The following is a 27,825-nucleotide window of genomic DNA, read 5'->3' as shown; positions in this document are numbered from 1 at the left end:
TTTGGCTAGATTCAAGCCTTCAGGAGGTTGATACACCCGGGAAGGGTTAGCGGAGTGATTTGGTTTGCTTGAGGTAAGTATCTTATCTAAACTTGGTTGAGGCGCTAGTTGCCTGAATTATTCATGATAGCTATGTGCTATAGGTACGTACATATGTGGGGCTTGAACCCATGTGCTAACACCGGAGTATTTAACCATGCCTAGGTTGTGCTTAGGCTATGATATGCCTAGAATTGTCTGTTAAGCTTTAAGCTATGATGTTTCTCATATTTGTAATATTGTTGAAACTATTTGAGCCATGTTTTAGGCTATATAGAGGTTTAATCCCTGAATGAATTTGATAAATGCTATTTCTGTGATGAAATTATTAATTTGAGCTATGATAGCACACTTTGTACATGCCTACACTTTAGCATGTCATTTATACCAGTCCAGGTGCATGAGATCCATCATTTATTCATCACATACATGTATTCTTGTTTATTTGCTCCTGTGTGATATGATTGGACTGGATGCCTGTGACCACTCTGGGCGGATTGTGTTGTTATGCCTGCGATCACACCGGGCGTATTGTGTAGTTATGCATGTGACCATGTCGAACGGATTGTATTGTTATAGCCCTGACCACGCCGGCGAATTGTATTATTATGCCTATGACTACGCCAGACGGATTATGTTGTTGTGCCTGCGACCACACCGAGCAGATTTATTGAACATGTGACCACCCCAGACAGATTATGTTGTTGTTATGCCTGTGACCATAAATACAAAAGTAGATATAATTCTTGTTCTCTTCTGTGAATAATGACATAGACTTTTACAGTCTAGTCATGCTTTTCTTTTTGTTAAAATACTTATTTAGTGTTTAAAAAAAGTAAAGTAAAATTGAAGGAGTGTTTTCTTGTGTTTTTAAATATCTTATTATTTAGAGGTAAAATAAATAAATAAATAAGTAAAAGACTAGAGAGTACCAAACAAAAGGATCCAAGCCATTAATATTTTTCTTGGACACAACTTCACTGGAGCTAATCTTTTCCCCTAATTATCAACCGTACTATTCCCCCTTATGAGGGAAACCCAAGCTCAAGACAAATCTAGACTTTATGTAGTCCAATGAAATTCGACGCCGAAAAAAGTATCAAGTGGTATGATACTTATATGAAAATTACGTTTTGTATTATTTTGTTGAAGATAAATACTCCTACTACTTTCTGAGTTTAAAAGGGACAGGACAGTAACTTCAGCAACTAACATTCCCTTTAGGCCTTTAAATACCCAAATAATTCCCTTGATGGAGACAACTTTCCGTGTACTTTATTCTTTGGTATCTTTTCCCTTACATTTGAGTTTTTATCTTATTTCACTCCTCAGACATGGAAGATGAAGCGCAAGACTCTACCTCATCAAACCAGTCTAATTCAACCCGGTCTAATTCCGAAAGAAATGAACCGGTGAGATCAAGGTGGAATCCAAAGCCGGAACAAATCCTAATACTTGAGTCAATCTTCAATAGTGGAATGGTAAATCCACCAAAAGATGAGACGGTGAGAATACGAAAAATTCTGGAGCAATTTGGCGCTGTTGGAGATGCAAATGTCTTCTACTGGTTTCAAAACCGCCGCTCAAGGTCTCGCCGTCGTCAAAGACAAATTCAGGCGAGTCTTAATGCTACCAACGAGAATAGTAGAAGTGGAGGAGAACAAGCTGCAAACTGTAGTAGTGGCTGTGCAATTCAATTTGGCCCCTCATCCATTTCTTTCCCTATGGCTGCACCTTCCAATTATCTTGTTCTTGGTTCTTCTTCGTCTTCTTGTGGAGGAGATATGGGAAATAATGCAAATGATGGTACTAATGGCCTCTTCCCTTTTTCTGGTCAAATGGGTCTTCCGGAAATCGAGCAAAACTCTTCTGTTAGCTCAATTTTGTGCTCACCAGCAGACAATGCTAACTTGCACTACCAAACTGGTATTGGTCTTTCTCAAAGTTCCAACAATTATTTTAATTATGACGTTTTTCTAAGCCATACTGGCAACTATTTATGAGATTCATACTTCTTGCTACCTTAATCAAGGCTTTGTTCTCACAATAAATGGCGGCATTTTTCTACTTGCCCCGGAATATAAGGAGGGAACACTCCACTTGAATTATATGCAAAAAAAAAAAAAAAAACAGTAATTTAGAAGGGAAAAAATGTTTTGAGTTGACATATCATATCGTACCAACAAAGTTTGTTGGCCAAATACATATACAGCCGAAAATTTATTTTGTGTCTCATACAACTAGTGTTAGTTGTATGAGTCTCCTTTTAATCTCATAAATTTGTGTACCTCAATCTTATATTTTTGGGTCCATATAAATCTGGGTCCACAAAATTATGAGACAAAAAAATTGTCATAAACAACTAGTGTCAGTTGTATGAGACACAAAATAAAATTTTCCTATACAGCCCATTCAACTTGGCACCATTTTTCATTTGGCATTCTATCTCTGCCTTGTATCATTTTGGCCCTTCAACTCTATTTTATATGTTCCATTTTGGCCCTCCAACTATATTTTTAATGTTCCACTTTAACATAAAAGCTAAAACAAGTACAAAAAATATAGTGCGTTTGTATACACAAATATGATGTGTAATAAATATCCAATTAAATGTTGTCACCTGATTTTTCCATCCATGCCAAATGAGTCAATACTAAAATACCCGAACCCGGCCGTATTTTTTCATCCACTGTTGTCCCATCTTCATTCTGTAAGTTACAAGCCTTTCATTTGCCGATCTCATACCTGACCTTTTTAGATGAAATAAACCCACAAAAAATATGGTCGGGTTCAGGTATTTTAGTATTGACTCGTTTGATACTCCTATAAGGTTATAAGTAGTGTAGTGTAAAAGTGTTGAGTTATATTTCTGCGCAGGTGCTGAAGTAGTATGTGTTTCAGGGTTTATCACAGTTTTTATTAATGGAGTAGCGACAGAGGTGCCAAGGGGACCACTTGACATGAATTCTATGTTCGGCCAAGAAAACTTGGCTTTGTATCATTCCTCTGGGGTGCCACTGCCAGTTAATGAATATGGCTTTGTAGTTCAGAGTTTGCAGCATGGTGAAAGCTACTTCCTGGTAAGCTACCATTCCCTCCCACTCTCCCGCCTATATATTGGGACCATATATATATATATATATATGTATATATTTCGATTCGTGCATTTAGGTCAACATAAGTTAGGTTCGTTTGCATTTTTTCCCTTTTTTCGGCTCGAAAGGGAAGGGTAGGGTGCCTGCAATTTACTTGTAGGATGGAGGAATCTTTAATGCTGCATGCGTTCATTGTATCTGCTTGTTTCCTGTTAACTAATTTAATAATTCTTCCGGTTCAATTTAATTAATTTTTTTAAAAAAAAATTGTGGTTCATAATATTTAATTTTTTAAGATATCAAGGAGAATTTTTTTTTTCTTCAAAGTTATGCTTAGAGTAAAACGTGTCAGAATATGTGTTAAATTTCTAATGAACAAATTGAAAAGATAGTAAAGGTTAATAGGATCAATTTTATTGTTATTAAAAGAAGAATTTTTTAATATATACGAAAACAGTAAAATAAAATCAATTAAAGTGGACTCATGTTAATCTTTAAAGAAAATCAGAAGGAGTTTAAGTGAGCTGGCTAATCATTAAGAATTGAGGTTGGGTTAATTCTTATAGTATATGCTTAACTGCCTTTACCTATTTTAATTTTAGAGAATTCCTTACCCCAAAATCAATTTAACATTTAATTACTTCACACACATTTATACGCTGCCATAGCCACTCTCTTGCTTCATTTTCTTTTTCCTCTTTTTTTTCGTTCCCCTAAAGTTTTAAAACGTGTTTTTGACACAAAATTCTTCTGCCCGTCTTCTATATTAATGAGTTATAACACCGCTTTTATTATTAGTTCAATATCATGACACGGGTAATTCTTTTTCATTTTGTTAAAGAATATAAAATATCATGTATGGTCTCATGCGCTTTTGGCTAAATCATTAGGATACCTCAAAATCTGCGTAGGATTCCAAAAATTATAAATTAAACAACAAAACAAGATTCCTCTGCAAATCTAGAAATTTTTTGTCTTTTAGGCTGTGTTGAGAACTGATGATCTGAATTTGCTGTAGAACTGTTCACGACAACAATGGCGGCACTCATAAAACAAGAAACCATAGCGCTTTTTGGATTAAATTGTCGGTAAACTTCGTCATAAAATTCAAGAAAAAATGTATAAGGATTTTCTTAACAAATTTTTTTTAAGAGAACATTATTTTTTAACATATACTATCTCCGTTCCAATTTATGTGAACCTATTTGACTGAGTACGGATTTTAAGAAAAAATTAAGGCTTTTTGAATTTGTGGTCCTAAACAAGTCAAAAAGTGGTCTAGAGTATTTGTTAGTAAAATTGTAATTTTAAACTAAATTATTTTCAAATTTAAAAAGGGGTTATTATTTTTGAAACAGACAAAAAAGGAATTAGATTCACATAAATTGATACGGAGGGAGTACATATATATATATATATATATATATATATATATATATATAAATGACCTGCAGGGAATTATTAGGGTCTTGGGAAGTTCTAAAAACTGCAAAACTGGAAATTTCTCGTTCTTTTTCTTGGCGAAGCATTTTCGTGCATCTAATAACCGATCAGCCAAAATTTCCAGATAAGTTTAAACTCCAGTAATAAATTACTAAATTTTACTGTGTTTTCCACTTGTTAGAGGTATATGTACTTCTTTTCCTGTGGTCCGATGAGCTTAACACCATATAAGTTTTTGTTTCATGAACTGATAACATATAATTAATTAAATTTAAATATTTCAGTGAATAATTACTGACATCCTCAAACCAGCCCTCTTTATCTCCCTAAAACTAAGCCCAGAATCATATCAATATTTTTGTCCATATTTACTACACCCACCCTTCCATCACTCACTCATTATTTGAGACTTGAGCACCTTGATAAGTTGATATATGAGACGCTTTTTCGATTCATAGTTTTTTCAAACTATTTTATGCTTTTTTATTCGTACTGAGAACTTTGGTTATAATAGCACCGCTTTTAAAAAAAATTACTAACCATTTAATTTATGCACTCCTTTAAAGGAGACTAATGTAGAAGTAAATCTGTTTACAGGTTTCAAGACCAGCTTAAAGTGAATCGTACCAACCCTTGACTTGTTGAGGAGCTTTCGTTGTACTGTTGTTTTCTGTTGTATTCTACCAAGTAGGTGAGTTTTGTTATATTTACGAAATAAGTACCCATATATAGTTTGTCTTGATAGATGCTATCCCTCTTCCGCCCGTATTTCTCCATCAGGGAAAAAAATTACTGTGTCACAAATCTTAGTCGTGAAATTAAGGTTGTACTTCTTGGAGGCAAATGAAGCTATTTCCCGCTTATCAAAATATAATATATTAGCACTTGGTCCCCGTTTGTCGAATGCTTTTTTCTACTTTTTTCTTCTTCTCTTCTGTATCTAGGTGTTTGAGTTTGCGATCCTTGACCTTTTTTTAATTTTTTGTTTTTTTTATAGTTTTGATTAGTGGTGGCAAAATAGTTATCCACCCGTATTATTCGTTAAAAAATGGGTTGAATAATGAACTTTTTTAAAAATGGGTCAAATATGGATAATAACCATATTATCTACAAGAGTAACCTAAGGGCATGATGACTGAAAACTCTCTCGGGGCACGTTAGTCATAACATACGCCATCCATGGAAAGGAGAGCGAAAACCGTCATCCCTGTACAAATTCCGATCCAGAAAGCACCGGGGAAGAATGTTATGCAAGATGCACATGAAGGAATCCAACAAAAAAGGGGAATGGAGCGGAAATTGATAAAACAGTAACGGAGGAAATTAAGGTTCAGCAAATTGCATAGCCATCAAAAACACCAGCGAAGGAGAGAGTAAGCAAATGGAACAATGCTGTCAAAAGTCAAGGAAGTGGAAGCAGACTATCCTGGGCGGATGAAGTCGAAGCACAAGAGAAGGAAGCTGGTAAGCAGGCACATGCAGAGTCAATTTGGGATACGTTTGACATTTCTAAAATATCTAATACTAGATTTAAACTTGAATTTTTGAGTCCTGAAAAGGATGGGGATCGTATGATAAGGGAGATAGAATTGGATGATGTAGAATCTGAAATCATATATTGGAGAAATGCAATTGTTTTGTAGAGGATATGGGGAAACACATGGAATTAACAAACTAGCAATGCTCAAAAATGACATTGTGATGGTGAGGTTTGATACTGAGTTGGGAAAGAATGAAGTCATTCATGAGTTTTTCATTTTGATAACAAACCTTTTATTGTTAAAGCTTGGATTCCAGATATGGAGTTCTCCAAAACAGAACTGTGTACTGTTCCAATATGGATTAGACTGCCAGGGCTGGAGTTTAAGTATTGGAGTGCAACAGGATAAAGTAAGATAGGAAGTTTGATTAGGAAGCCATTAATGGTGGACAAGAATACAGAGAAAAAAGTAGGATTGCAATTTGCTAGAATGCTTGTTGCAGTGACGGTAGGGGATCAATTTCCTAAGGAAATCTACTTCACGAATGAAAAAGGGGAGATCATTGAGCAAATGGTGACATATGATTGGAAGCCAACTAGGTGTGAGGTGTGTCAAAAATATGGTCATACAGAGGATAGATGTAGGAGGAATAAGGAGAACAAAAGTGAGGTGGGGGTACCTACTAAGGGAGATGGCAAACTTATTGTTGTTTCAGTGGAGAATACCAATTAGGTGGAGTGTCACGACCCTAAATCCGGACCCGATAGTGATGGCGCCTCTCGTGAAGACAAGGACAGCTGACACACTCCCAAATCATTTTAAGCAGTTAAAGTAATACAAATTAAGTTTTTAACATAAAAATAATCCCAAAATAAGGTGAATACTACAGTTGCGGAATAGACATAGCCCGACATCGGGGTGTCACCAATCATGAGCATCTATCATAAAAACTACAAGTCTGAAAGAGTCTACACAACTATTACATAACTAAAACAGGAGAAGATAAGATAGAGGGAGAAGCACTGGGCTGGGAACGCCGAGCAGCTAACTAGTAAATCTCCGAAATCTACTAGAAGCTCTCAACCCTCGCAAGCAGGACCTGAAGCGCCTGAATCTGCACACGGGGCGCAGGGAGTAAAGTGAGTACTCCAACTCAGTGAGTAATAATAATAAATGAAGACTGAGCAATAAGAAATCACGTAAAAGCACATCAACATACTATAAAGAAGCAATATAAAACCAATAAAAGCAATGAAACAGTGAAAATATATAAAAATACTTAGTTCAGAAGAAGCTTCTTTAAAACACCTTTTTAACAGTTAAACAATTAAATGAAAAGCAGCTAGAACAGATAAACACATAAAAATTATCCCCCTCGGGCACAACGTCAACAAAATCCGCCCCTCGAGCAATATCATAGAACAACACCAGCCCCTCGGGCTATATCTTATATCACAATGGATACCCGCACTCACTGGGGGTGTACAAACTCCGGGAGCGGCCCCTTACAGTCCAAGCGAAATATCAAGCCATCTCATGGCATAATCAATAGGCCCTCGGCCTCATATAAACAAGTCACCTCGTGGCGTACAATCTCAGGCCCTCGGCCTCTTAATCACGAATCAGTATATCCTCACAACACATGCCCTCAGCCTTATATAGTTAGAATCTCACAAGCCACTCGGGCAACAGTAAAACATGATGCTCAGCCCAAATTATTATTTAAAATATCATTTAAAGTGTTGAAACAAGTAAACATGGCTGAGTTATGAGAACAGTAGAATAAAGCATGGCTGAGTACAAGTATAAAGTCAAAACAGTGAGGAAATATCAGTAAAAATCCCCTAAGGGTCCAAATAGTTGGCACGAGGCCCAAATATGGCATTCAGCCCAAAACATGGTGATAGCAAATAGTTTTCAATCAAATACGCGATAAAATAGTCATTCGGGATAGACTAAGTCACAATCCCTAACGATTCACTACCCCACGCTCGTCATCTAGCGTTTGCGTCACCTCAATATTGCACAACGATGTGAAGTTTGGGGTTTCATACCCTCACGACAACATTTAAAATCATTACTCACCTCTATCCGGTCCAAATCTCTAACCCGCATTGCCTTTGCCTCTGGAATCAGCCTCCGAATGTTCCAAATCTAACCAAAATTAGTGCAAACCATCAAAATATGCTAAGGGGACAAAGCCCACTCGAAAGAAATCAAATTACAACACAGATCCCGAAATTGGCCAAACCCGACCCCCCGACCCACTTCTCGAATTCTGATAAAAATTACATCAATAGACTCCTTATCATTCCCCGTGTTCATTCATATCAAAAACATCAAAATCCAACCATAAACGACCCCTCAAATCCCAAATTCTAGGTCTCCAATTACAACCCCTAGTTCTTCAATATTAGGCTTAAATTCCATGATTAATTAGGTAGAATTCACATTAGAATCAAGTATTAAGTCCATAAATCTTACCTCCAAGTGATTCCCCTTGAATCCCTCTTCAATCCTCTTCAAAAAGCTCCAAAATCGCTCAAAAATGGTGGAAGTTAGCCCCAAAGTCACGGACAAATCGCCATTTAAACATTCTGCCCATGCATTAAATCCTTCTTCACGAACGCGGTCAAAGCCTCGCGTTCGCGAAGCACAAACTGATGTTGACCACATTTCCCTCTTTCGCGAACGCGACCACTACCTCGCGAACGCGATGACTCTACAACTCAACCTTCGCGAATGCGGCTCCCCTTCTCGCGAACGCGATGCCCAATGGCCCAGCCCTTCGCGAAAGCAGGACCTACCTCGTGAACGCGAAGGACAAAACTCCAACCTCACCTGCTAACCCTTCCCGAACGCAAGGCCCCACTCGCGAACGCGAAGGCCAATCGTCTGCAACACTTAACAACAGTTTTCTGCAGTTTCACAACATTAAATGGTCCGATTTACCACCTAAAACTCACTCGAGGCCCCCGGGGCCTCAACCAAACAAACCAACATATCCCATAACATCATTCAAACTTTTTCCAATCTTCGGAACACTCAAAATAACATTAAAACACCAAATTCGCATCAGATTCAAGCCTAAGAATTTCAAAATCTTCTAAATTACGCTTTTGATAAAAAAGTCTACTAAAACACGTCCGAATGACCTGAAATTTTGCACACACATCCCAAATGACACACTGGAACTACTGCAACTTCCGGAATTCCATTCCGACCCCTATATCAAAACTCACCTATCAACCGGAAAACGCCAAAATTCCAATTTTGCCAATTCAAGCCTAAATCTACTCTGGACCTCCAAAACACATTTCGATCATGCTCCTATGTCCCAAATCACCTTCCGAAGCTATCCGAACTATCGAAACTCATATCCGAGCCTTCTAACACATAAGTCAACATCCTGTTGACTTTTGTAATTTAAGCTTCCTCAAAAGAGACTAAGTGTCTCAAACCTTACCAAATCCTGTCTGAACCGGAGCCAACCAACCCGATAACACATAGAACCTATAAATAAAGCAATAAGAAGTAGAAATTGGGAAAATGGAGCGGTAACTCATGAAACGACCGGCTGGGGCGTTACATGGAGGGTACATCTACGAGTGTTAATGAGCTTGATCAAAGGACAAATCCTGCTAAACAGGTGCAGGAGATGGGAAGGAACAGAAGGTATCAAGGGAGAGGGTGGACTCAACCAGTGATGACACTGAATGGAAATGGGGCTCAGGATATAATCAAGAATGTAATAATAACCAAAAACTCTTTCATGCCACTTGGGAGGGAGGAAGGTGAAAAGAATGGGGAAGTACATGGAATGAGGGTGGACTATCATCTCTCCAAGTGGGGGATGGTTAATATACTTAGCTAGAATGTGAGAGGCCTGAATGGCCTCACCAAGCAGAAGGAAGTTAAAATCCTCTGCAATGAGCTAGATGTTGGATTAATTGGTCTTTTGTAGACTAAAATAAAGAATAATAAGATTGATATAATAAATGCTAGAATGTTTGAAGGTTGGAAATACTATACTAACCATTTGTCTCACTACAATGGGAGAATCTGGTTGGTGTGGAAGGAGGAAGTATATAATATTACAATAATTAGTGAGAATGCTCAGGCTATAACCTGCAAGGTGAATCACTTACTATTAAAAGTGGAGTTTATAGCTACATTTGTATATGCATACAATCAGAAGGAAGAGAGAAAGGCATTATGAGAGTACTTCAATCAAGTATCAGTGGGAATAAATCAATCATGGATAGTGTTAGGAGACTTCAACTCTGTCTTGCATGTGAAGGGCAGAAAAAGAGGTAATCCGTTTACTATAGCTGAAGTTCTGGATTTTCAAACATGTTTAGACAAGAATAGACAGATGGAACTTCCTAATGAAGGATGCTCTTATACATGGAATGACAAACAAGAGAATGGAAATGTGTTCTCTAGAATTGATTGGGTGTTTGTTAATAGGGATTGGATGGATAATATGGTGGACTGTCGAGCAAGGTTCTTACCTGAAGGGGTGAGTGATCACAACCCAGTACAAGTCACAACCATGCATCATACTAGTAGGAGAAAGAAAGCTTTCAAATACTGTAATGTATGGAGTACTCATTCCCAATTTATAGAAATAGTTGAGGATGGATGGAAGCAGGACATAGAAGGATGGAAGATGTTTCAAGAAGCTGCATAAAAGAAACTTCATAACATAGCGAAGGAAGCAACACTAGATAGAGAGCAGCTGTTGAAGAGCCAAGAACAACTTCAGCTTAATCCTTTGGATGTGAACTTACAACAAGAGACGAGGAGATTGGGGGCAAAGTTTTAGAGATCTAACTACCTGGCAGAAATATTTCTTCAACAAAGGAATAAAGCTAATTGGATATGACTGGAGGATGATAATACTAAGTACTTCTACTCTATTATCATGTACAAGAAGTTAGTACAAGCAGTCACACAGGTGCAAGATAGTAATGGGAATATACAGGATGATCTAGAAGCTATAACTGAAGTGTTTGTTAAGTTTTATAAAGAACTATTAAGGGAACATGGAGGGTGGAGAAGAATAGCATCACCATGGTTTCTACATAATGGCCACAAATTAACTACACAACAACTGGATTTAATTGCCCCATACACAAGGAAAGATGTTAAAGATGCAATGATGAGTATAAATGTGAACAAAAGCCCTTGGGCCCGATGGATTTGGAAGTGGTTTTTTCAAGAGTGCATGGAGGATAGTTGGTGATGAAGTGAGCGAAGCTATGTTAGACTTTCTAAAAATGGGAAGCTATTGAAACAACTGAATGCAACACTGATTAGTTTGATCCCTAAGGTGCCTAATCCAATGAATGTTGGGCAGTTTAGACCAATCTCTTGTTGCAATACTATATGCAAATGTATCTCTAAAATTCTATGTAGTAGACTTAAGAGATTACTTCCATTACTGGTTAGTGAATCATAGGTAGTGTTTGTCCAAGGAAGATCACTAGTGCATAATGTATTGATTTATCATGACCTCATGCGACAATATAACAGAAAAACAACTCCAAGATGTTTAATGAAGATTGACTTGAGGAAGACTTATGATATGGTACCCTGGGAGTTTATAGAGGAGATGCTGAAAGGCTGTGGATTTCCAGGAAGCTTCATCCAATTGGTAATGGCATGTGTTTCTACTACTTCCTTTTCTATCAAAGGGAATAGGGAGGGATATGATTACTTTGCTGGAAGAAGGGAATTGAGGCAAGGTGATCCGATATCACATCTCTCGTTTGAAATGGTTATGAAGTACTTGTCCAGAATTATGGGAAGAATAAGTCAATTACCAAACTTACTTTCGATTTCATCCGATGTGTATGAGACAGAAGCTTACTCATATGATATTTGCTGACAACCTCATGGTTTTTTGCAAAGGAAATATTAGCTCTGATAGTAGAGTTATGGAAGCACTAAAATATTTTTTAGAGGTAACTGGCTTAACATCAAATGTGGATATATAAGTCTAATACGTTTGTGGCTGGAGTAGATACAGAGTTGAAGGAAAAGTTAGTAGAGATGACTGAATTTGTAGTAGGGACATTTCTAATAAGGTACTTGGGATTACCACTTTCGCCTAAGAAGTAGAATAAGATGGAATGTCACCAATTGATATTGAAGATTACAGAGAAAATTAGAACTTACTCTGCTAAGAATCTATCTTATGCAGGTAAGTTACAAGTTATAAACTCTGTTCTATTTTCATTACATAACTTTTGGGGAGCAGTATTCATCCTCCCACAGAGTGTATTAAAAGAAGTTAATAGGAAATGCATAGAATGTTTATGGTGCAATAACGCAGAACAGAAAAAGGTCTCTCTAGTTGCATGAGAGAAATATTGCAAGCCAAAAGCACAAGGGGGTTTGAATGTCAAAGGTTGTAGGAATTGGAATATAGAAGCAGTGGGGAAATTGATATGGATGCTAATGGAGAAAGCAGATAATCTATGGGTGAAGTAGGTGCATGGTATATATATGAACAATGGCATAAACTTTTGGGAACATCAGGTACCAGTAGACAATAGTTGGTACTGGAGAAGGCTCAACAAACTAAAGCTGGGGATGACAAGTTTGTACCAAAATTGAAAGTATTGTCTAACTACTAATTGGCACTACTCGATGGCAAAAGGATACTTGAAACTAATAGAAGACTCTCCTAAGTTACAGATAGCTGGATTAGTATGGAACAAGGTAGTGCTACCAAAACACAGATTCATAGTGTGGTTCGCTATGCAGGGAAGGCTCATGACAAAAGATAGACTAAGAGATATGGGAATACAATGCGACAACGCAGCGTGTTGGATGTGTGATGCTGGAAATATCGATAATACAACACATTTATTTCATTAATGTACTTGGGCTGGGCAGCTATGGACAATGATAAAGCAATGGATTAGTTTCAGCATACGGTGTTCAGAGGTGACTGATACAATGCAGAATATTAACAGGAAAAATTAGAGCAGCTTTAAGAAGAAGATCATGGCAGCGATATATGGTGCGGTAATTTATCAAATATGGCAAGTACGAAACTGGTGACAATTTAGAGGACATAGTGTAGATAATAGCTTTGTTTTGCAACAAATACAAAGTGTAATAAGAGAAAGAATTGAGATGTTGAGAGATACTAAGGAAGCAAGTAAAACTAGATTTCTAATTGATACGCTATGTAGTTAGTAGGTGCTTTTTTTTAGAGTGATCGAGGCTCAATTACTGGTTTTACAATAGTAGTGAGTGCTCTCTATGTGTAAATTGATGGTTTGTTTGTCCGGTAATATATTCACATCTTATTACCAAAAAACCATATTATCTACTTAGAAAATGGATAACCAATGGATAACTAATGAGTTTAACTTTTATATTTGTAACGCCTCAAATTGGAAGTTCCTCAAGTTAAGGAGACTAGGAATTCTCCCAAAAGTGATCATATTCAAGAAGCCATGGATTATTATCTACGATTAATCCATTTTTTATCCGTATTATATATGGATCAAGTCGGATGATTTATCCGTTTTGTATTACCCGTTTTCAACCCACTCATTTCCGACCCAACCTGCCTATTTTCTGCCCCTAGTTTTGATCATTATGTTTCCTCAAATATAGTACTTGTTTACTTCTTAAATGGATTCTAGGGCATAAACGGTCCTTGAACGTCTTGAACTAATGCAACGAGAGGAGAAAAGGGCCTCCAATTTAGTTAAGGTGTTAAACTTGAATGGATAAGGCACACATCGGTTATTTCTTGGCTTCTGGATTAAGGGAAAGACACTTGATGTAGTGCCATATGCTTCTCCTCGACTTGTTGCCACTATTCTACATTCCACTGTAAAATCATTTTAAAGATGTTTGATGTTAAACTTCAACTCTAAAATTTGGCTTCCTGCCTGTACAGATAGCAACTGATCAATGCGTCTTATGAAATTTACCTCAAGATGTTTCGTTCATAAACTATTTTAAAGGCAAATCCTACTATTTCTTAACCTGTAAGATATAAGAAGAAATAGTCGCTTCACCTTTGATTGAGACAAAAACCCCTTTGGTCTTGGATTGACGACCAAAGTGAGCCAGTAACCTCTGAGATTTTTAAAGGTAAAAAGTCACCATCGCTCACGGCTGATTATAAATAGTAAAAAAAAAAAAGGATTACTCCAGTATCTATTTATATGTCTGTCTATCTATCGATCAATATATCCCAACAATACATATCCACAAATACATGACAAAACCTCCAGAATTAATAAATTGGCTAATGAAAAAATTGATTACTCCAACAAATGTCTGGTTCAACGAATGAATAGCTGTGAAAATGAAAGGTCACGACTTGAAAGAAGTGTTTACATTAAACCTAAACCTTAATGTACAAAGTTATCATTTGACAGATTACTAAAATAATCAAGTACAAAAATGACAAAGAGGCACTTGTTCTCACAAGTTTCCTGATAACTACTTTAACTCGACCAAGCACAGTGTAGCTTTGCTATCCTTCCGCGTCAACACTTCCCTCGTGTCTTGTGAGAAAACAAAGTCAGTGCAAGTAAATAACAAATTACAGGGTAAATTAAAATTCTATTAACTTACAAATTTTGGTGCCAGGAAAGTTTTAAACAATAGCAAAGACCATATCATATATAGTTAGGTATGTTCTGGGTCAAGTCAGCAACTCAAGGTCTCATATGTTTAGGCTAATGCTTGAGAAATGAATACAATTACAGTTATAAATATAATAGAAGCAACAATAGATTCTATCAAAAAGGTGGCTCCAAAACTTCTTGTGGAAAAGCCTACACATAAAAAAGTAGCCTTCTATGAGCAACATGACTAATTAAGAGAATCTAAGATCAATGTAAGTAGTATCATTTTAGATTGGCTCACACTGTTGCATGCTTTCTTTGATCATTATATTTTTTGGAGGATGACTTGACTACTGACTTTAGAAGTATGAGATGCAGAAGAAAAGGCAAAGATGAATCACCAAATTTAGATGGAGGGCTTAGTGAGAAAGAAACATAAAAATTACCATCGCTTGCAATAGAATGCTTAATTAAATGGAGAAACAAATTGTGCAGTACATAAACAAAAGACGTTCCAGGCTTGTAGAATTCCATTATAAAAGAAGCACCATCAAAGAGCTATTTAGATTTTCAATTTTTCCGGTATCGATACATTTATTTTCGAATTTTTCTTAGTATAACGTACTTTAATATTTTTAAGATCACCTACAAAGAACCCAGCAATTGAAGTGGACGAAGTTGAGCTAATATAAAATATTTAGGTCCATCAAAGCAAAACACAATGATCTCCCTTCATCTTGTGCGAAGTGAACGTGCAATCCAATGAAGGCTACCAACAACTTATGATGATGACTCTGTGACCCTAAGTTGCTTGGGCTCAGGTGCGGGCATCCGATACGGGCACGGATCCGAGTGTCAGATTCGGCAAAATCTAAATTTTAAGATTCGGGATGCGGATCTAGGTATGAATACGGGTGCGAGAATTCGGCTAAAACAATTCAAAATTATAAAAAATAGAGCTATAAAGAGAAAAAGAAAACCATTCAAAGCCTTCCACCAACTCTCCATCTATATCGCTGCTACTGTCTATCAGAAGTCCGAACTCAGAACACGACCCTTTGAATTCTTGGTTTTTCTGAAACACAAAGAACCAAATATGAGACAAAAGTACTACAATATTGAAGGTATGCCATTTCCCATGTCTTAAATCTGTTTTATTTTTAATTTTGAGAAATCAAAATCTCAATTTTCCCTCAAATTTATCGATAGACTCAGGTCAAAATATCCGAAATTAGATGACCGAATCTGGGACGTATCCCTTTCCCGCTCCCTTCTCGTGTCAAGATAGGTGTGGCGCCAAAAACGAAGGGTCCACACAACTTAGCTGGCCGTCCATTATCCTCTTTACTTTGTACTATATTGCAAAAGATCTTGGCCAAAATGTCGTTTTTTTACTTTAAACCAAAATAAGGAATAATTCTTATGCATTGTGTCCTAACAGATAGATTAAATATATAAATAATTAATCTTCTGTCTATAGGACAATGGCCATGCATCACTTGAAGTTCAGAATTATTACTCTTCTGTCTATAACAGTTGCATCAGTTGAATTTCATCGATAAATCTGCGATACTTTTATAGATCTCAACTTTATAGCTCATAATTTTCATATGAGAATCTTCACGGTGTATAGTCCAACAATACAAAAATAATAAATTTAAGCACATATCTACACTAAACAAAAGTTATCTTCATGAGCGATTGCATACTGGTAAAGCTGCTGTCATGTGACCAGGAGGTCATGAGTTCGAGCCTAGCTTTTTGCAGCAATGCAAGGTAAGGCTGCGCACAATAGACCTTTATAGTTCGGCCTTTTTCCGAACCCCGCACATAGCGAGAGCTTAATGCACCGAGCTTCCCTAAAGCGATTGCATACCTAAAAGGCTATAAGTAGTAGGCCGAGAAAACAGTGGAACCAATCTTGGAAAGACGGAGCTCAAAGTCCATTGTAAGCTAACATCTCATTCTTTTAGCACATCCTGTTCTAATCTTTTTAATAAAGCATCTATTGTTGCATTATACACCATTATGACTCCAATTTTTTGAAAGGTCCACTATGACTCCTAATTAACCTTGGTGTACAAATGACAGATTTCACTCATATGATAATATGTTAATTCTTACCACTGATAGTAAGAAAGCTTGTTCCATCATAGTACAGTAACCAAAAGCAATTACTTGAACCAATTTTTAGAGAAGAACCAAATTTAAACACACCAGAGAGCCATCATCATGAAAATCACACCAAGTTCTATTGCAGATCATTTTATCTTCATGGCTTGACTTATGAGCATATCTACTTTTTAGAAAAAATATATATTTCAAATAAAATACAGAAATCCATCATTCAATGTTATAAATATATACAAAAGCACAGAATATATTGTGTCAATAGTATCTATACACATCCAAAAACTAGATTATATTGTTCGAAAGAGTTAGCGCATGTGGGCTAGCAAAATATACTTGTATGCACCACCCTATTCAATCGAATTTAACTGCATTAAGTTGTATCTTCTGCATTATTTTTATAAACAATACAATAAATTTCAATTATACATGGTTCCCATATTGTATCTTGTGAAAGAAAGACACAAGAGGATGACCCTGGACAATATTTTATCATTCTTTCGACCTATATCACAATAAAATGGTGTGAACTTTATATGTCAGCGTAATAAATGATACTGATTTAAGTAGAATGTCTTAAGGAGAATTTCAAATTCTTCTTCAATATTCTCTCAAAATAGACCCTGTTAATATAGGTTATGTGGAAAGCTAGGAGATAAGAAGTAGGTATAATAGCATATATGACAAATGAGGCAAGTAGAGGCAATTTAAAGTTAACTTAAATACGTGACCTTCTCTCTCGTCGAAAATATCTCCTAACGGCTAATTTCTCAGCGCTTCTGGTCCACGCGCCTCCAGGTGGAGCCGCCGGGAGGCCTCCAACTGGTGCGTCTGGAAGGGCTTCAGCAAAATAAAGTTGATCCCTCTCACATGCAAGGAACAATTACAAGAAACACTTCTTATGCCGATAAAATCTCAGCGCCGTCCAGTCCCTCGACGGTCGATCTCAAGCTTGAAAAAGAAAAACTGAAAGCTAGACACACTACACACAACGGTATGCCCACTGTTATCTTCAAAGCTTCTGATTATTATGGAATAATGGCTATGTCTTGTAAATTCACAATTGTGGGTCGATTTCTAAGACACCGTCCCCAAATTGAAAGAATTAGGTCAAGATTCAAGGACATTGTTCCTCTTAAGGGGTTAGCGTGAATTGGGAATTTTGATAACCATAATATTTTCATTGACTTATTTAATGAGGTGGATTGGAAAATAATATGGTTTAGAAGGGTCATTGAAATTGATGGTATGCAAATGTGGCTTCAAAAATGGTCGCTGGATTTTAAATCAGAAGAAAATTTACTTGTCGCTCCAACTTGGGTTCTATTACCAGGATTACCATTTCATATGCACGATTGGAATTATGTCAAACAACTCCTAAGTTCCATCGGAACCCCTCTTGCTCTGGATGCTGCCACCATGGGAAGAACTAGGCCAAGTGTGGCGAAAATTAGAGTTGAAGTGGACCTTCTAAAGCCACTTCCTCAAAGTGTATTTGATGGCCAAGAATATGAAGACTCCCCTCTCAAAGACTAACTCAGAAACTGGGATATGAAGGAGTCCCAAAGTATTACAAGCACGATAGAAAAATTAGTCACTATACGATCAATTGCAAAGTATTGGAGAAAAAGAAAGCAGAAAATTTACAAGAAGAAGGGAAAGAAAAACAGAATCAAGGTATTGAGGATTTTCAGACAGTCAGAGAACAGGAAGGGAGCAAGGTTGATGAAAGTAGCAATGGAGAATCTCCAAAGCTGCCAAGTCCGGAAATCAGCCAAAAACGACAACATAAAAAATAGCAACAGGAAGAAATCTACCGCAACATCAGTAAGGAAAAAAAGAAGAAGACTAAGAAGTAGAATCCTAAAAAGTTGCCAAAAAAGAAGAGCGAAGTAGTGTTTAAACCAACCAACAGTAAAAGAATAGAGGAAAACATTTCAGCAGCCAAACAAAATGAATTCTCAAGACAATCCATTGAAGAAAGCATTTTGAGCCTAACTACAAAAAACAACATCTCCCACCAAGATCCAAACGATGAGAATATTAGTAAAAGTTCTGTTGAGAAGCTGATCGAGAGCAATGGAATGAGGGACTTGCAGCAACATAACAGAAATATTCAAAACATACAAGAAGACAATAGTGAAGGGATAAAAGGCCAAGAACAAAGTGGTAATTCCAGTTCTTCTACTGTTTCGACCGAGATAAGGAACCTTCTAGGTCTCCAACTTGTTGTGGATTTATATAAATATAAAAATGATAACAGAACTCCCATTTAAGAAGAAATCAGTTCTGAAAGCTGTCAAGATGTAGAGCAATCGAACAAACAACAGGAGGAGAGCAAAGAAGACCAAAATTCTCTTTCCATTATGGATGATCAACACCATAATACCAGGAGAGGAAGGAGCGAAACAAGGAAAAATGGCAAAAGAAACAGGAACAGAACCCATCCCTCTATAAAGAGGAATCAAAAGGAAGACAACCCCCTAAATGATCTTAATGATTAGTGCTCCTTTTTGGAATATTAGGGGGGTTAGATCCAAAAAAGTCATTCATAGGCTAAAAAATCTTATTAACATCAACAACTCTCAATATGTGGCTATCTTTGAACCTTTTGTCTCTAATGATAAATTGGAGGGGTATAGGAAATTCTTGAGTTTCCAACATTGTTGCAGCAATAATATTGGCCAAATCTGGTGTTTCTGGAACTCCTACAACACTACTACAGTCACTTCCATCAGTGAGCAACATATCACAATCCACTTTCAAAATATTTTTGATAAGAAGGACATATATGTTTCTGCTAAATGCAAATCCAAAGATAGAAGAGACTTATGGTATTCTCTCGAGCTAGATAGTATGGTTATTGATGCCCTTTGGTGTGTGGGAGGGGGCTTCAACATTATCATGGATCCAAATGACAAATTAGGGGGTCATCCTCACAGGATGTACAAAAGTCTGGAGTTTCAAACATGTATTAACAACTGTGGTCTCATTGACATGGGTTACAATGGTTCTAATTACACTTGGTGCAATAACAGAAGACCTGGGAAGAGAATTTGGAACAGGCTTGACAGAATTTTTGTAAATGATCTCTGGGATCAAATATTTCAAAGAACCTCTGTTAGGCATCTGGCTAGGACATGTTCAGATCACAGGCCCCTTCTTATGAAGAACCTGAGTGCTACCCACCAACATATTTCCTATTTTAGATTCCTGAATTGTTGGGTTAATATTGAGGGCTTCTTTGATATAGTGAGGGAATCATGGAGTTCTAAAGTGCTTTATGTGGATTCTTCAAAGTAAACTCAAAGATCTTAGTAAAAGACTTTCCCAATGGTGTAGGAAAGAAATTGTTGATATTAATGATCTTGTTACTAATTGGGAAGATAGACTTCAGGAGTTGGATAATATTGACATAGAAGATAACTCTGAAAAGAGTAGAGAAGATGTCAACATGGCTCATGCTCAATATATCAGATGGCTTAATCTTCAAGAATCTTTGCTCAAGCAAAATTCTCAAATAAAGTGATTTGAAGAAGGGGATAAGAATACCAAATACTTCCACTCCATCCTTAGAGAAAAGAGAAGAATGCAACAAGTTAACCATATCAAAAATAGTAGAGAAAATTGGATTAAAGGGGATGATAAGATTGCCAACAGAGCTGTGAGATACTTCCAAAATTTCTTTAATCTCACCCCTCCTACTATTAACAATTCTATCCTAGATTGAATTCCTTTTTGTGTTTCAGGTGATGATGGCAGAGGAAGTTGAAATCAAGGAGACAGTTTTTAGCCTTAGCCCTCACAGCACAGCAGGACCAAATGGCTTCAATGGCACTTTCTTTCAGAGTTGTTGGAATATAATTGAAAGGGATGTCACTACCTTTGTGAAAGAATTCTTCAAAGGAAAAGGTTTGACCAAATTCTATTCTCATACTTATTTGGTTTTGATCCCTAAAATTGACAATCCTTCTACTTTCTTGGATTTTAGACTCATTAGCTTGTCTAACTTTACAAACAAGATTATCTCCAAAATTGTCTCTCTTAGAGTAAACACTTTATTGCATAAAATAGTTTCCCCCAATCAACGTGGCTTTGTTAAGGATAGGCTCATCTATGAGAATGTCTTGTTAGTGCATGAAATTGTCCACAATAATTCTCATAATAATCATGGGGTAATGTTATTATTAAACTAGATATGGCTAAAATGTATGATAGAATGGATTGGGAGTTCTTATATGCAGTGCGTAGAAAATTTGGGTTCTCAGATAATTCGATTGATTTAGTGAACAATCTCATTTTCAATATATGGTACTCAGTCATCATTAATGGTATGAGACATGGATTCTTCTCTTCATCTCAAGGGCTTAAGCATGGGGACTCTCTCTCCCCTACTCTTTTTATTATTGCTGCTAAAGTATTATCTAGATCTCTCAACTCTGTGGTATCAGAGCCAGCCCATCCTTTTGGATGGAGGAACAATTTACTAAATATGTCTGAGTCATTTCCATCATCTTCTTCCCTTGCAAAAATGAATATGTCTTCTATTCTATATAAAACCTTGTCCAAAAAATATGATTACCTCTATGAAGTAGATATTCTACCCGATGAACAGAAAGTATCCTCCACTGAACTACCTCTCATAAACCCTTACTCAGCCTTTGCCAAAAAATCGTTTGCACCCTGGACTCAAATTCGTTCCTTAGTCCAACACAGACCAAAAGGAGTCAAAGAATATGTTGCTTCCTCAAAACTTGACCAATATCCTATTCTTGCCACTCGAGAGGAACAATTTATCACCCTTCAAATTCCAGATGATTTTCCCAGACAATGGAGAGATCATGGTTTTACGCATATCCATTTTGGTGCTATCTGAATCTCTTTAACATATCATGGAAGAAAAGTTCAACCTGTTGTAGCTCGCCTTTCTCTTCTAGATACAAGATACTTGGAGTACCAACATGCAAATTTGGGTACTGTAGAAGTTACCCTGAATGCTGGGACTGTCATCATAACTATCTTTCCAAATTTCAACATGCCCCTTTATGATCCATACTTAACCGAAGCACTAAAAATCCAAGTCCAAATCCAAGGAGCCCCTCAAGCCAAAAATTCCATCCAAGCCACTCTTTATTACCAAATGGCGTGGCGAGTCCAAAATCATGCCATGGATCTTTGCCTTCCCGGAGGAGAAAATACTTTACTCTTAAATATTGATGCTACCAAAGGAAACACCATTTGCACCCAAATAACCAGACAAATTTCCAAAGATGAGCTTGTCAAAATTCTTTCTGATTCCTGGATCACAAATTATGAAAAGTGTATGCAGCGAAATCAGGGAGTCCAATTTCTTGCTATCAAGTCACTTCAGAAGAACACCTCGAGACTTCGAGGACACGAAGTTGTGACCGAGCTCCCTCCCTCGAAGCTCATCGAGGATCGACCCAAAGAGAATATTGATCGAGGCTAGAATAAAATAGGGGATTCCCAAGGCACACTGCTAAGTCTAATGAAGCCGACCTACCCGGAGCTTGTATCAAGGTGTCACGTCTAGCCGTCCCATCTCCAAGCCTTTACAATTAATGTATTTTGTACTATGATGAGATTCCCTTTCTATATAAAGGGGATCCTTATCACTTTGTAAGGGGCTGCTGTTGCTCCAACCATTCTACATAAGATCAATAAAATCTCTCTCTCTCTCTCTTTTCTCTCTAACGTATCTTATCGACGCTGTTGCTTACCACTTTCATACTTGTTCTTCATTCATTGCTTGTTATTCGCCATAAATAGCTTCCTTTAATTATATTCTAACTGTTAGTCCCTTCCCGGTTACCCCTGATAGCTAGAGCCCAAGCCCAAACATCGACCTCGAGGCCCTTCATCGGTTAGCCTGAGGCCCGGATAGCTAGCCCCTAGGTTCGATTATAACCCTGCTTTAGTTCGTAATTCCACCGTTAAGCTCCACATATCTAGCATCAACTGCTTAAACAACTAGCATAAAAATAGATCACGTATTTTTAGAGTCCCATCAACAAATTTAATTATTATTACCATTTTCACGGTAAACAGTTTGACGCCCACCATGGGGATAAAAATAATAGTGTTTATTTTCTTGTTGGTTCCGTTACACAACACAAGTTATCTTTCATGCATTTTCTTGTCCAAGATCTTTGGTTTCAGGTCAAAATGCCTGGCTCAGTAAACAGAGTTGAGAACGACAACCTCGAAAACCATGGAGAAAATGGTATGGCCATTCCAGTTATTGGCGCGCCACCGCAGAACCTCGATAATGCACCTGAACCGATTCCAGCGGACGCGGATTCGCAAGACGCACGGTAGGCCGACGGAACCTCACACACCGACTAGAGCAAACAAGATGGCGATCAACAGGAAGCCCCAAAAACCCTAGCCCGAGAAGAGCAAGAAGTTAGTCTTCATGTTATTTTTGAAATATTGCAGACACAACAGTTGGCTATCACTCAGTTGCAAAGCCACCCGAAGATTCCCAGCTCAGTAGTACTGGAAACTACTCCCCCAGCCGAACAGGTACCAGAGAGATCGAGCAACAACGGATCAGTAGCCGATCCTGCCATCGTAAAAAAGCTGGAGGACCTCACCAAAAGGACCGGGTTGGGCGAGAAAATGATAGCAGCCAACGACAACAAGGTCATAACCTATAACTTCAGAGTCGACCAAACCCTGGGCGCACCTCCGGTCCTGAAGGGTGTGATTCGAAGAAGTTCGTACGACGGCCGTTCTCAGAGGAAGCAGCTCTGAAACCCATTCCAAAGAAGTTCGGAATGCCAGAACTCCCAAAGTACAATGGGACCTCAGATCCCAACGAACATGTCACTACCTATACGTGCACGGTAAAGGACAATGACATAAAAGACGACGAGATTGAGTCCGTATTGCTGAAGAAGTTTGGAGAAACGCCCTCGAAGGGGGCCATGATGTGGCATCACAATCTAACTCCCAACTCCATAGGTTTATTTGCCATGCTAGCAGATTCTTTCATAAAGGCACACGTCGGTGCCATCAAAGTAGCAATAAGGAAGTTCGACGTATTCAAGATTAAGCAAAGGGAGAATGAAATGCTGTGAGAATTCGTACCTCGTTTCCAAACGGAACGAATGGAACTACCCCAGTCTCCAAAGACTGGGCGGTGCAGGCCTTCACTCAAGGCCTGAATGAACGAGGCTCGGTGGCTTCAAAACAGTTGAAACATGACCTGATCGAGTATCCAACTACGACCTAGTTGGACGTCCACAATCGGTACCAGTCAAAAATCAGGGTTGAGGATGACCAGTCGGGAGCCCCCTCGGGCCTAGTATACCCAAGTAGGCTCATGGCAAAGGAACCGAAACCAAACAAAGAAAGATACCAGCCGTACACCGAAGATAGGAGGAGTGCCCCCGAGGAGCAACCTACCTCACAACGGTCGGAGAATGGATTGAGGATAATATCCTCGAGGGCTCATCAACAAAGCCAGGTCCGACGGAGACGCGAAGCCAATGAGGGTACCTCGCCTATCAGAATACAACTTCAACGTCGCTGTATCAGACATCATGTTCACAATCAGAAAAACTAGGGACACCAAATGGCCCAATCCTATTCAGTCAGATCCTTCCCAAAGGAATCACAACTTGGTACGTGAACTTCATAATGCGCACAACCATAGGACAAAGGATTTCCACTAGCTTCGAAGGGAAATAGCCAAGCTACTCAGTAAAAGTCACCGCCGAGAACTTTTGAGCAATCAGGCTCAAGTTCAGTTTCGAGAAAAGAAGGCGGCTAAAAGGGACGAATTAAATAGGCCACGACATGCTATCATGATATTGGGGGAGCATCGACACTCCCCAGGAACTCATGAAAGGGAGGACAAAAATATCTGTCACTGGAGAAAAACGGACCCGGGGATACGTACCCGAAGACCCTCGCGTTCGGCGAGGAAGACTCCGAAACCTCGCCCCAACCTCGTAACAACGCACTGGTAACCTTCTTTCTCATTCGTTCATTTCAAATAAAACATATGCTCGTAAATTCAGGTGGCCCGACCAACATTATCGGGTCGAGGTCGATAGCGCAGCACGAACTGCCAGGCTAAATCATGCCCGCCTCTCGGAGCCTTGATGGATTAAACACGGCGATTGAAACAACAAAAGGAGAGACCATTCTCTCAGTCGGCATGGCCGGCGCAGAACGGAACGCCAAATTCCATGTCATCGAAGGAGACACGAGGTATAAATGCCTTATTCGAGCAGCAGCGGACACACCGCATGAAAGCGGTACCGTCCCCTCTTCGCCAAATGATAAAATCCCCAGCAAAAGACAGAATTAAAACCGTCTACGGGGAACAACATACGGCGAGGGAAGTGTTCGCGTTACACAACGTAGCGCCGGCACCAATATCTCCACTATAGAAAGAGTCAAAGGGTAATCAAACTACGTCTTCGGCTAAGCCCGATTAAACACAATGTAGGACTGTACCGGGTCCTCACTCCAAACAACAGGGACACATCAGGCCTTGGAACATCGCCTGCGCACCCCGCGATAAGGTAAGACCACCTCCCTCTTTCATTATTTTACACTAACCCATATGCAGGCGCCCGGTCAGGGTGGTCGAAAGTATTAACCCAAGTCGAAAATCCCAAGGCCTTAATGGCATCCGTTGCACTCTTTCCCTTCGGCTGAGCTTTTATCCCGAAGAAGGTTTCCTCGGCAAGGGTTTTAACGAGGCAACATCCATGCACTACCTAAGGAAGATTCGACAAGCCTACAAGGTTTCTTTTGGAATCAACCCTGAACACTGGAGGGCACCCCCTTGAGAGGTCATCCACTTAGAAGAACCAGGGAATGACAAACAAGGTTCCAATAGGAAATGATGTACCGGGCCAAACGGTCAAACAAACCGTGTCCGCATAAGCCGGGCTCACGGCAACAAAACAACATGTACTTATGCCAAACATTCAAAGAATATCTTGTAAGGCCCCGTGAAAATTTCTACTCAAAACCCGAAAGCTCGTAGTGCCAAGTTAGGTATATGTGTTAGAGATTTGTAAAATTCTTTGCGGTAAGCTTGCTCGCCACAGTTTGGACTCTTTGGATTGATCCGTGGATTAAAAAGTTAAGTAACAATGTTTTCCATAAAAGTGCATTTCTGCGGTCCATTATGCGATCGCAGAATAGCTTTGTGGACTGCATAGTCGCCGCAGAGTCAAACAGTTAGATGGTTAATTTGAGGTCAACTATGCGGCCAATTATGCGATCGCATAATCAATAAGCGGGCCGCATAGTCATCGCATAATCCCCTTGGAATTTTTGTAAGGGGCAGTTCTACAGTGCATTATGAGACCGCAGAACAGGTGTGCGGGCAACATTTCTATTGCATACCCGGGCAATTTGCTCAGGTTTTTGGGGCCATCTTTGCAGTCCATTCTGCGGGCCGCATGTCCATTATGCGATCACAGATCGTGTCGGTGCTCCTATTTTCTAACTTTTAAAACCCGACCCATCCCATTAAAAACACCCCATTAGACCCCTTTTAAGATATTCTTCTGCAAAAAGAGTGAGAGGGGAAGTTCTAGAGAGAGAGAGAGGGTGATCTTCGTCAAATCCCCACTCAATTCTTGCCTAAACTCTTGAAGATTATTAAATAAAATTTGCTAACCTTCACCCTAAGAGGTAAGAACTTGAGCCCTAACCTTTGGTTTCGAAATTCACACTAGAATGACTAATTAGCTTGGGGGTTCATGGGTATAAGAATGGATTTTCTTGCGTGCATAAAAGATAATAGGGTATGGGGAGGTTGTGAACTAAAAAAATAGCAATAGGGATGTAAAACGATAGAAATATCTCACAAAAGGGTCCTAAAATCACTGTGCACACCTAGTGCCTGATAATTTACTAAAATGAGCTAGAATCTTATTCATGTCTCTAATTCTTGGTTCAATTTATAATTTTTATAAAATAGATCGAAGTTGCTATGAAATTCCGGAATTTATTATAAGGAATTAAGGAAAGCTCTATTGAGATATGTATGGCTAAAACCCACTCCTCTTGGAAATTGAGCCTCCATGGTGCCCGTGCAAATGTTGTAAGTCCGAAATTTGATTGATGTAGTACTTGTTATGTCAAATGAATTGATGATTGCGAAAATGTATGTGGAAGGTGCTTCTCCATGTGTTTAATGTGTTATTCTTTGTAAATTGAGGATGTGTAGAGAACATGAGCTATGTGCTAAATGCCTAAATGTCAAGTCAAGGTTACATTGTGATTAATATGCCGAACTAGATGAATTCCTCTATATGCTTATAACCTAAATTGCTTTTGTATGTGCCTATGATCTTAAATGGAAAGGTTAATGTTGAAAATGGGAATAATGTGAAACGTGAGTTATGGAATGTGGTAATTGTGGCCCCAAGTGCCGATGAACTAATACATGTGAGCAAAGATTGAAGTGAGATGATTAACGGAAAAGGGTAACTTCTTGGTGAGATGGCTTAACCGATCGGGCCGTGATCGGATGCCATGTTATACACACATGGTGGTAATGTATTGATAATTGAAACTGGAAAGTGAGAATGAAATAAGGGTAACGTCTTGGTAAGACGACTCAGCCGATCGGGCCGTGATCGGAATCCGCTCAAGGAAATGGTGGTATTGTGGATAATGATGCAACAATATGGAATGCCCCAACCTGAAATTTTGGAAACTATGTGAAAGCTATGTAAACCTTTTATTTGCTGACGTGGTGTTTCTTTGAAGATTTGTAGTCCTTATGATTTTTTTTTTACTCTTGTATGGTTGTTCTTTCTAACAGGATGGTGTTTAGTTATACATACTAGTACTATTCCATGGTACTAACGTCCCTTTTGCCGGGGGCGCTACATTTTTGAATGAATGTAGGTGGCTCTATAGCAGACAGTGCCGATCGCGCGTAGCGGAGTATCCTCCTCTCAAAGTCTTGGTGAGCCCCCCTTTTCTCCTCCAAGGGGTTATGTTGTACATATTTTGTTATAGACTTCTACT

General features: G+C 38.5%; 2 protein-coding genes across 4 annotated transcripts; both read left to right on the top strand.

Moving 5' to 3' along the window:
* The first annotated feature begins 1,230 nt into the window (after positions 1–1,230).
* On the top strand, positions 1,231–27,825 carry LOC104243617 (WUSCHEL-related homeobox 11). 3 transcript variants are annotated; one of them, XR_715244.2, is made up of 5 exons: positions 1,231–1,965; positions 2,917–3,119; positions 5,175–5,268; positions 20,544–20,706; positions 27,703–27,825. XR_715244.2 is itself a non-coding variant. In XM_009798836.2 (3 exons), exons 1-3 carry the CDS (start codon positions 1,374–1,376, stop codon positions 5,190–5,192), a joined length of 789 nt encoding a protein of 262 aa, XP_009797138.1. In that variant the 5' UTR covers positions 1,231–1,373; the 3' UTR covers positions 5,193–5,451. The 3 variants fall into 3 exon arrangements, 2 of the variants coding, with proteins under 2 accessions (XP_009797138.1, XP_009797137.1); XM_009798836.2 differs by lacking the exons at positions 20,544–20,706; positions 27,703–27,825 and having other exon boundaries at positions 2,941–3,119; positions 5,175–5,451; XM_009798835.2 differs by lacking the exons at positions 20,544–20,706; positions 27,703–27,825 and having other exon boundaries at positions 5,175–5,451.
* LOC138870521 (uncharacterized) lies at positions 19,651–20,323 on the top strand. The gene is made up of 2 exons (XM_070148332.1): positions 19,651–20,093; positions 20,137–20,323. Exons 1-2 carry the CDS (start codon positions 19,651–19,653, stop codon positions 20,321–20,323), a joined length of 630 nt encoding a protein of 209 aa, XP_070004433.1.

The sequence above is a fragment of the Nicotiana sylvestris genome, chromosome 6, assembly GCF_000393655.2.
Source record: "Nicotiana sylvestris chromosome 6, ASM39365v2, whole genome shotgun sequence".
Taxonomy (NCBI): domain Eukaryota; kingdom Viridiplantae; phylum Streptophyta; class Magnoliopsida; order Solanales; family Solanaceae; genus Nicotiana; species Nicotiana sylvestris.
Note: the sequence above shows the minus strand (reverse complement) of the source record. Positions and strands in the feature narration are given on the sequence as shown.

Bases quoted from the DNA above. Each gene is read 5' to 3' on its own strand.
- LOC104243617 (XM_009798835.2), top strand. From the start codon at position 1,374: ATGGAAGATGAAGCGCAAGACTCTACCTCATCAAACCAGTCTAATTCA. The intron at 1,966-2,916 runs GTATTGGTCTTT...ATTTCTGCGCAG, and splicing joins TAACTTGCACTACCAAACTG to GTGCTGAAGTAGTATGTGTT.
- LOC138870521 (XM_070148332.1), top strand. From the start codon at position 19,651: ATGGTTATTGATGCCCTTTGGTGTGTGGGAGGGGGCTTCAACATTATC. The intron at 20,094-20,136 runs GTAAACTCAAAG...CCAATGGTGTAG, and splicing joins CTTTATGTGGATTCTTCAAA to GAAAGAAATTGTTGATATTA.